The sequence below is a fragment of the Colletotrichum karsti genome (genome assembly GCF_011947395.1).
Source record: "Colletotrichum karsti strain CkLH20 chromosome Unknown Scaffold16, whole genome shotgun sequence".
Lineage (NCBI taxonomy): Eukaryota > Fungi > Ascomycota > Sordariomycetes > Glomerellales > Glomerellaceae > Colletotrichum > Colletotrichum karsti.
In genome coordinates, this window is record NW_024065916.1 from 120,860 (window position 1) to 130,590 (window position 9,731).

General features: G+C 54.8%; 3 protein-coding genes across 3 annotated transcripts; 1 reads left to right on the plus strand and 2 right to left on the minus strand.

Moving 5' to 3' along the window:
• Window positions 1-874: 874 nt before the first annotated feature.
• CkaCkLH20_05571 (thioredoxin reductase) lies at window positions 875-2,166 on the minus strand (the record flags this gene model as incomplete). The annotated part of the gene is made up of 3 exons (XM_038888289.1): window positions 875-957; window positions 1,038-1,919; window positions 2,019-2,166. The coding sequence occupies 3 exons, from the start codon at window positions 2,164-2,166 to the stop codon at window positions 875-877; spliced, it is 1,113 nt and encodes a 370-aa protein (XP_038746186.1).
• A 4,604-nt stretch (window positions 2,167-6,770) lies between these two features.
• CkaCkLH20_05572 (uncharacterized protein) lies at window positions 6,771-7,046 on the plus strand (the record flags this gene model as incomplete). The annotated part of the gene is made up of 1 exon (XM_038888290.1): window positions 6,771-7,046. The coding sequence occupies one exon, from the start codon at window positions 6,771-6,773 to the stop codon at window positions 7,044-7,046; it is 276 nt and encodes a 91-aa protein (XP_038746187.1).
• Window positions 7,047-7,379: 333 nt separating this feature from the next.
• Window positions 7,380-9,448, minus strand: CkaCkLH20_05573 (tRNA synthetase class II; the record flags this gene model as incomplete). Its single annotated transcript, XM_038888291.1, has 4 exons — window positions 7,380-8,345; window positions 8,396-8,554; window positions 8,605-8,754; window positions 8,804-9,448. 4 exons carry the CDS (start codon window positions 9,446-9,448, stop codon window positions 7,380-7,382), a joined length of 1,920 nt encoding a protein of 639 aa, XP_038746188.1.
• Window positions 9,449-9,731: the final 283 nt, after the last annotated feature.

Consider the following 9,731-nt stretch of genomic DNA (forward strand, 5'->3'; position numbering starts at 1 on the left):
ACACATACGACTCGGGCCCGTCGTGCTGTCAATGCCTTTGGGTAGGGACACAGTCGGGGACTGGGACTGGGACGCCACACGCAATCGCGCAGCACCGAGGGACCAACGAACGCACATGGAGAACTCCATTCTGCGAGGCACGACGGCAAGGCAAAGTGGGCAGGGCAGAGCAGGAGCAAGGCAGAGAGCAGCACGGGCGGATGGGGAAGACCGTGTGGTTCTGTCGTGGGCCAAGCGAGGCGAATGAGATGTGCTATTAGCGTGCGCTGGCATTGCATCTGGGCCTGACTTCGGGCTTATTTTTAAGCTCCATGTGGGGGGTCGAAGCTGTCCGTAGGTAGCTTTGGACGAAAGCCCAGAGGTGTCTGAGGGGGAGGAGTGGTCGAAGAAAGACTTGGGGGGACCCAGATGTGGGAAGTTGGGACGACATGACACTTGATTTTATGGCGACGACGGCGGCCCAAGGGTGATGAGGAGGGAGGGGCGCTTAGGTGGCTTAAAGAAGAAAACCACAGGTGTGAAGAAGCGTCCGATCCCCTGGCCATCCCCCCAGCCATCCCCCGTCGCCGCTCGCCGCCGCTGCCGACGATTGGCAACGGAGAGGTGTTCCAATGGTTGGGCGTGGACGATTGCTGCAAGGTCCGGGAAAGCCCGGCCGGGCCATACGTAAAAATGTCTCGATCGAAGGGTGGGATATATCTCCGAGACCCAGCTTCGGTGCCTCGGACCTGGCTCCGAGCGGCCAACCCATGTTTGCGCTTGAAAATCAAAAGTCTATTTTTTAGGTCTCTCTCAACCCTTCCTCGTCTATATGTCTAGGGGCGTCTATTGTTCATAAGACGCTGATATATGCGGCTCAAAGATGATGATCGAGTCATTGCTTGTTGTCCTTGGGGTCGCCGTCCTCCAGCTCGGCGATGTACTTCTCGGCGTCCAAGGCGGCCATGCAGCCGGATCCTGGGAATCACAATTGTCAGCACATGTGATCCTCACGAGGGCGCAGCAGTCCACAGACTGCCGATGGGACATGAACTCACCTGCACTGGTAATAGCTTGTCTGTATCTCTTGTCCTGGACGTCACCGGCGGCGAAGACACCCTCGACGCTGGTCAGCGGGGTGCCGGGCTTGGTGACGATGTAGCCCTCGGCGTCGGTGTCGAGCTGGCCCTTGACGAGGGTGGTGGCGGGCTCGTGGCCGATGGCGTAGAAAAGGCCGTTGGCCTCGAGCTCCTCCTCCTTGCCGGTGACGGTGTCCTTGACGACGAGGTGGCTCATGAGGCCGTCGGCGCCGCCCTTGATCTCGGAGCCGACCGAGTTCCAGCGGACGGTGACCTTGGGGTGGGCGAGCAGGCGCTTGGCCATGATCTGGGAGGCGCGGAGGACGTCGCGGCGGACGAGGACGGTGACGTGGCTGGCGTACTTTGTCAGGAACATGGCCTCCTCGGCGGCGGAGTCACCACCACCGATGACGAAGAGGGGCTTGTTGCGGAAGATGGGGACGGCGCCGTCGCAGACAGCGCAGGCGGAGACACCGTTCTGCCAGTACTTGTCCTCTCCGGGGAGGTTGAGGCGGCGGGCGGAGGCGCCGGTGGCCAGGATGATGGCGTCGGCGGTGTGGGTCTCGGAGGGGGAGAACTCGGTCGAGTACTTGAAGGGGCGGGAGGAGAGGTCGAGGTTGGCGACGGTGTCGGTGATGATCTCGGTGCCGAAGCGTGCGGACTGGGCCTTCATCTTCTCCATGAGCTCGCCGCCCATGACGCCCTCGGGGAAGCCGGGGAAGTTCTCGACGTCGGTGGTGGTGGTGAGCTGACCACCGGCGGCGATACCGTTGGCCATGAAGCCTTCATAGAGGACGGGCTTGAGCTCGGCACGCGCCAGGTAGACGGCGGCGGTGTGCGCGGCAGGGCCGGAGCCGATGACTGCGAAGAAGGCCTGTTAGCATGAAGTCGCATTGAGGATGAAGCCATCGTGAGTCCAGAGGTGAGGGGAAGAGGGGCCGTAGAGGTTGGGTGACGTACTGACGACCTTGGAATGCATGTTGCGGGCACTCGTCTTCAATTCGGATGGATTGGCAGTGTTCTTTTTCAAGGTGGTAGTGGCTGCTGCAAATGACAGGCCGGTCGCGCTGGAGCGAAGAAGTGTTCGTCGGATGGTTGAAGAGAACAGTTTGACGGTGATATGCGCGTTCGGAACACGCAGTATCCTCTCCAAAAATGGCGGGGTATCTTTAAAAAGGGAAAAAAGAGACACAAGAGGGGGGCGGAAGGGGGGGTCCTCCGTCGGTGGAGGGGCAACAACGAAACACGCAGACGGAGGAGACGGGCTTTGCTTCCAATCAGCTCGTGGCAAGTCCAGCACCTCTTTGCGCGCTATCGTTGACGATATCTTGCTCCTGCCACCACCAATGTACTATCTAAAGATCCTCCCGGGACGGCCTCTGAGTGGACGGCGACTGGTTCGGAGTGGGAATCGTAGCTGGTGCTGCAGTTGGATTTCTAATGGTTGCCGGGATTTGTCTCTCTGATGGTGGATTCCAGAATTTTTCGGGCGGCGGCGCGATTCAGGGACCACAGGAGGCGACGCAAGCCGGTCTGCAGCGAAATGCGTGATCGGAGGGCCGGCATCGATGGATTACTTAAGCGCCGAGTCCCGGGTCTCGATGCCAAATTGCGACCCACTTACCGAGGCTCGCCCGAGCGACATATTTCCGAGCGGAACGTCTGCTCGTTCTCGAATTCCGGGCTCGGCCCCGACATCCACAAGGGTTCTCACTCGACTGTTGACGATCTTTCATCTTATCAATCAATCTCCAGTATTTGGAATTCTGATTTCGTGACGTCAATGAAGCCTTGTCAGGCTAGAAAGGTAAATAGCCAAGTCCGTTGTCGGCGGCAACAGCTGATGCGCCAGCTCATTGAGTACGATGGGATTGCGAGTCACACTTACTTCAGGTTATCTCAAAACATTTGGCTTCGGCCGACAGCTTGTCATGGTACCTCAAGTGCTTGCTCGATTGCCAACATCTTGCGGGCGAGGCAGAGATGAACCAAGCCGACTTAATTCTACAACACCAACATTATCGCATCATCTTCCAATTTTCTTCAATCCCAAACTGTATCATTATCGAGCCACATTCGAGTTGTCCGTGGCGTTGCCAACGGTATGTTGTGGAATGTGGACTGTATGACAAGTGGTAGGGATGCGAGCGAGAGTCACGACACGGATGCTTTCGCATTTCGGCTTCTCCAGTCGTTTGCAGTACAACGTCGAAGATGAGTCATGGTATAAAGTCTGCGTTTTCCGTCAACTATTTTGAATTTTGAACAACCCTGAAGACACCGCATGCTCGGCTTCATGAGTGGTTGGGGATTATTAGAAGTTCAGTACGTTGCTCGAACAATGTAGAAGCTACAAAAGACGACGATTTTCGAAGATCGGCATCGTTATGCCATGATTAGTGCTCTGCCGAATACACCCTGGACAAAGATGACCAAGAAAGACGATGTTTCGAAAGCCAAGATGCGGCTGTGCTTGTGTTATGATCAGTGTCGTAAGTCATAACAACCGCCAGTTATATCTGCCAGTCGAATTCCTTCTTAGTTGACTGGATGATCAGCATATCCTGCATCACTGCGAAAGATTTCTACTATGACGTTCTCAAGCTGTCGAATATGAAGATGGCAACAGAGCACGGCTGACTGAGCCCTTTCTTTTGTGGCTCAACTAGTCCATGGAGCCGGTCTCAGATGATTCGGGTAGACAGGACAGTTCGCGGAGCTAAATCAGGCTTTGAGGAAGAGCATCATCGTCAGTTGAACGGGTGAGGTATATAAGTTTACCCAACAACTCAAAAAGAATTGCATGGCGACAATGTTCCAAAATTCTCCGTGCCGCGAAGTCTGCTGTTGGTCTCATAGTCGACAGGCATGGTCCTAGATGGTCACCCGACAATCTCGATTTCACCAGAGTTGTTGACGACCGAATCTCGTCCCAGGACTTCTCGCTTCAAACCCCTCTATCCGTTGATACATGACGGGATAAGCCACGAGTCTTGATGACGGGCAACATCTCGAATTGAAAGCCGACGGGACCTACCGCACGGCCAACATGGACACGTCGTCGTCAAGTCCAAACAGGTAACCTGCTTCGAACTTGCAAATACCATCGCCCACGCCATTTCTGACCTACTTTGTTCCCAGAGGGTTACGTTTGAGGTTAGCTTCGACTTATATACCTATCAACTGGGGAATCGGAATGCATAGATGGTGTCTTTCTAGCATTGGGATGTGACTTCGAGACCGGCAGTGATGAGGCGGTTTGGATGCTGCACCCATGAGAAGTCCAAAGCCTTAAGTAGCCAATCTTTCCTTCCCAAAAGTCCACCGAGAGAGATGATTAAACAAAATCCCGGGCTTCAAAGTGCTTTAATCTACTATTTAAAGGTGCCAACTTGGACTTGAAGCCTTCTACCAAACATTATTGCAAGGTTCTCTTCTAGGTTGAAGTTTAAGAATGTGTTTTTCAGAATTCATGTGGGTCGATTATTCCTCACAGAATATGTCCCGAGCGGTGATGATGAGAGATAGAGACGCAAACACGTTTCGCTAAGCGTTCCATGTTAGCTTCATTGACGCGACAAGCATCGTATGATCGTGTTCCTAGCTCTGTCTCTGCCGATTCGATGAAGCGTATGAAGATACCAAGCTAGGTGGGCTCTAAGGGCCCGACGCAACAGTCGACTGGTCGACGGGCCAGTACATGTCAGAACGAGCCTCAATATATACCATTAGAGCCAGCACAAACATGCAAAAGTCTTCCTGCTACTTGGGTGCCTGCGTAGTCATCTATATATACCCTAGTCCATCAAGAGATATCATGGGTCACAGCATTGTCTGTTCGGGTGGTAATGCCGTGAAACAAGCATGGGGAAACCGCCGCAAAGCGCATTCAGAGCCGGGCAGCCCTTTCACGCCACATATAGCTCAGTTTGACTCTCTGCCTTGCACCTCATAGAATACTTTCCAAGCAACGACAGCGGAGCCCAGCGGCAGAATCGCCTCGCAGAGAGTGATTGAGAGTATATTCAAAAATACGGTGGTAACAGTAAGCACTTCACCGGAATAAGTTTGATCATCCCGTCGTCAATCACATGGGCACAGGCGCCTGGTGTCACGGTTTAAGGCGGTTGCACCCAGATATGTGGTTTTGGGAATACCAGGGTACTTATACTTCATCAGAAGACTGCGTGAAAGAACCGTGTGGTCAATATACTGAGTTATGTCAAGACGCTGAGAACGTAAGGAAGGGGACAATGAGAACAAAAGTCCAAGCCGCAAGATCAACGACGTCTTGATTGAGTAGATTGTCAGGAGGCGCTTGAGAAGGTCGAGAAACGAGCGGATGAAGTACTATTGGGGCTCTCATACACATAATGATACGTACGAAGCGGAGGTGTTTATTATGAGCTCTTTGAATCACTCAGTATTGTCGAGTTGCTGCATTCTGCCACCGGCCCTCCAAGCGGTGTCAAACCGGAGCCGCGGCGGTAGAACAACAGTTTCAGTTCACATCGAAGTCCCATCGACTTCCTAGGAGGAAACGGGAGCTTGTCGGAGTGTGCTCAGTAGTATTCGGGGGCAAAGACTTAATCTCGGAAAACAACTGCATGCGTGCAAGAGGCGCGAGTCGGCGAAGCACGCCGGGACGGGGACCGGGGCACTCGGCCGGAAGTGGGGCCCCAAACACGGGGCTTCACGGTGTGCTGTGGAGGTTCCGATTTCCCGGTCTGGAAGGTGCGAAAGACGAAGTGATCCGGGTTTCTACTGTTGACACCGAGGAACTCATTTTCTCTGCACCACCTAAAATCATATGGCTAGGTGCTTCGTATCAAGTCCCGGAAAATCTCTAAACCGTTTCAATTCTTTCACCCGATCTGACAGCACCAAGTAAGACTCCATCATCGAGGATCGGATCGAATGCTGAGTGTGTAGCTGATGAGTCTCTGAAGCTGCTAGTATTCACGACACGATCGGATGGAAGAGAGTTCACAGTATACCTCAGCCTAATTCTGTCATCATCAGAAGAAAAGACCAGAATTATTCAGGCGCTTACACAAGGCATCGCTGTCAGCTTCAATGCCTTGCCCAGCACTGCCTCAAATGCCCGAGTACACCAGCCTCGAAGCCTCGAAACAAAAACATAAACCTTACTCGTCGTCATCCCGCGAACACAGGATTCGTCCGTTGGTCGGGGAGTCACCCAAACAAACGTCAGCTCAACAGGCGCCCCTCGGCAGCCGGAACATACCTATGTCGTCAGACGACCCCCAACAGGACGGAAGAAAAAGAGATCCTTCCCCCCTTGTTTGAGAGCCCGCCTGTGCTGTGATGTCAAGAGCTGCGGGGGTCTCAGCGACAATGGTGAGGCTTTGATAGGTGCGATCAGGCCCGCGAAACAGCTTTCGCAGCGAGGGCAGGGATGTCCCCCTTCCCGCGCACCTCGACGAGCTGTGACGTCACCGGCCACTCCTTCCTGCACCTCAACAACACCTGCTGGATATAAGATGAGGTCAAGCCACCGTCGCCATCGCCACCTTGTCGATCCATAAAGAAAGACATTGTCCAACTTTACGAGAAAGCAACTCTCGCATGATCGACAAAAACACAAAACTAAAAGACCTCCCCCTCATTAACAAACTCGTATCCTCATCCTCATCCTCATCCTCGTCTTCCCACACACACTACAACAAACCAAACAAGCACCACCTCAAAATGCCCGTCGGAAACAACGACCAGAACAACGGCGTCACGGGCGCCGCCAAGTTCGTCACCTCCACACTCGGCAACACCGTCGGCGGCGTGACGCGCACCGTCGGCAACGTCACGGGCGCCGCGACCAAGGGCGTCGGTGACACCATCTCCAGCGCGGGCGGCTCCGCGGGGCGGCCTGTCGGCGACGGGATCGGCAACCTCGGCGGGGGTCTGCAGAATGCGCTGAACTCGGTCGGCAAGGGCGCGGAGGACGCGGGGCAGTGGAAGAGGTCGTAAGCAGGTACCTTGGGAGTTGATGAATTGTTAAGGAAGGATATGGTGGTGGAGGTTCTCGTTATGTGTTATTAGGAGCGTATAACCGACGAAATTGTAATCACGTTCAAGCTCATTCTTGTGGTCATTGTGAATAGGTAGTGACACCTGCTTTGCCACCAGCCGAACGCGGGTAGTAAATTTAGCAGCATCAGAAGCAATGGCTATCATGTTGGTCGTATAGGCGTAGTTCTATTGAGTCGTGCTTTCCATCCGGCATTTCACTTGGTGTTGATACATATTTTACAGGATCTACGTTTACATAGGCGGCTGGCAACATGTTGAAGGGGTTGCGACTCATGTCTCTTTAGATGCTTGGCGGAAAAGCAGATGATAGTTCTTCAACTGGTCGGCCGTAATCTTACTGGGGCCTCCGGCGAACTCGTCAACGCCGTTGTTGTTCTTGGGGAACGCGATGACGTCCCGAACAGAAGACGCGCCGCTCAGCACGGCCACAAAGCGATCAAACCCGATGGCGAAGCCGGCGTGCGGCGGGCACCCGGCGTGGAGCGCCTTGAGCAGGTGCGAGAACTCCTTGACCTTGTCCTCGCTCATCTTGAGGATCTGCCGAAAGATGAAGTCCTGGACCGCCGCGATGTGGATACGCCGGCTGCCGCCGCCGAGCTCCACGCCGTTGAGCACGAGGTCGTAGTGGTCCGCCTTGGCCTTGAGCGGGTCCGTGAACAGGAGCTCAAAGTCCTCCTCGGAGTGCGGCGCCGTGAAGGGGTGGTGGGTCGCCGAGAAGCCCGACTCGCCGCCCTGGCCGACGTCGCCCTCCTCCTCGGGGGTGAACATGGGGAAGTCGGTGACCCAGAGGAACTTGAACGAGTCGTCTCTGTCGATGAGGCCGGCCTCGACGGCCGCGTGGTAGAAGGCGATTCTGGCTTCGCCGAGCTTCGTCGAGCCGCCCTGCTGAGGCTGGTCCTTGCGCGCTTGGAAGAAGACGACGTCGCCGTTCTGCAGGTCTGAGAAGCCCGCGTCTTCGGGGAGGAAGGGGAGGATGCTGTCGAGGCCTCCGGGGCCGAGGGATGAGAAGCCGTTTTGGGGCTTGCTGCTGTCGAAGATGAGGGCGGTCGGGGCGCCATCGGGGTTCTTGGAGAGTCTTTGAGGGATGGATTGCATGAACTTGGTCACGAACTCCGAGACCTCGGCCTTTCCTATGTCGCTATGCGGGCTGAATTTCCAGGCCTCGACGATGGGAGATTCGAGGTAGGTGATCATGCTGACGAAGTGCTTGTCGAGGTGCTCATCGACGCGGCAGATCTGGGTAGCGTTAGTCGAAGAACGAGCAGAGCGCATGGGACAAAACTGACCCTATTGGGAATTCGTAGGTCTGGCTTGTCGGATCCATATTGATCCATGCAGTCTGTGTACTTCATCCTCAGGAATGGTGTTGAGATGGCGGGGTATTCTTGGTAAATTGGTGCTGTGGCACCGTCTTTGGCGCTGTCTTGGACGCTTTGCTCCCAGTTCTGCTCTACATTAGTCTTGGCCGGCTTAATGATGTGAGAAAAGTGCCTACCTCGAGCGAGGCTTTCCTAATTGGTGCGAACGAATCTTCTCCGACCTCCATTACGTATTGCTCTCGCATAGCCTGCCATGCCTGTCCGACAATGTATTCGACGTCTTTCATGATAGTCTCGCCCGTCGCGAACGACTTTTCCATGTCGAGCTGCCAGGACGTCAGCCAAAGATCTGCGCGGACGGCGAGACACACAAACCTGGGTAAACTCGGGCTGGCGGTCCGCGCGGTGATCCTCGTCGCGGAAGCATCGCGCAAACTGGTAGTAACCCGACATGCCAGATGCCATCAAGACCTGTTTGTATTGCTGTGGGCTTTGAGGGAGAGCGTAAGCATACTTTCTACGGCGCGTGGGCACGATAAACTCCCTCGCTCCTTCGGATGTGGACTTGAACAGGATCGGAGTCTCGACGTCCATGAAGTCGCGGTCCACCATGGCGTGCCCAAGTGACGACTTGAGCTGCGCACGGAAACGCAGTCTCTCTCTGAGCTCATTGTGAAAACGGAGTTGCAAATGACGCTGCTCCGCGGGGAAGACCGTATCCGGGCCGATAATGATGTCTTTGGGGAACGGGTTGAGGTATTGTATTGATTCCATATCAATCTCGAATCGTTTTGCGCTGGAGGCATCTGTCACAACACCCGAAACGAGGACCGCGCTGAATTGACGAATGTCGTTCAGCATAGCGGAAGCCTCGTCCTTTGCGCAGATCTGTCCAATTTGCTCTCCATTGCGCTCCAAGTGGGCGAAGATGAGCTTCTTGCCGACCTTTCTCTTTCGACCGATGTGTCCGCAGACAGTGATTCGGGTTCCTGGTTTGGTCCACGACTCGGGGCTCGACATCTGAGGGAAGGCAACTGTAGATGAACTTGTTAACCGAAGAACTCTGAAGCTGTATACCCTCGCCGGGTCTGCTTACAGCATTGCTTGAACTCCCCGGACAAACGCGAATGCCTTGACTCAGCGCTTTCTGATTGTGTCGATGCCAGACGATGGCTCGGCCGACCTGAAGGGGACCGAGAGCTGCATTGTGAAGGGTGAAAAAGAGAGGAGCTCCGACTGAAGGACTGTGATCGTGGAATTTGAGGATGCAGAGCACCCAGAGCTCTACTGCGGCAACATTGGC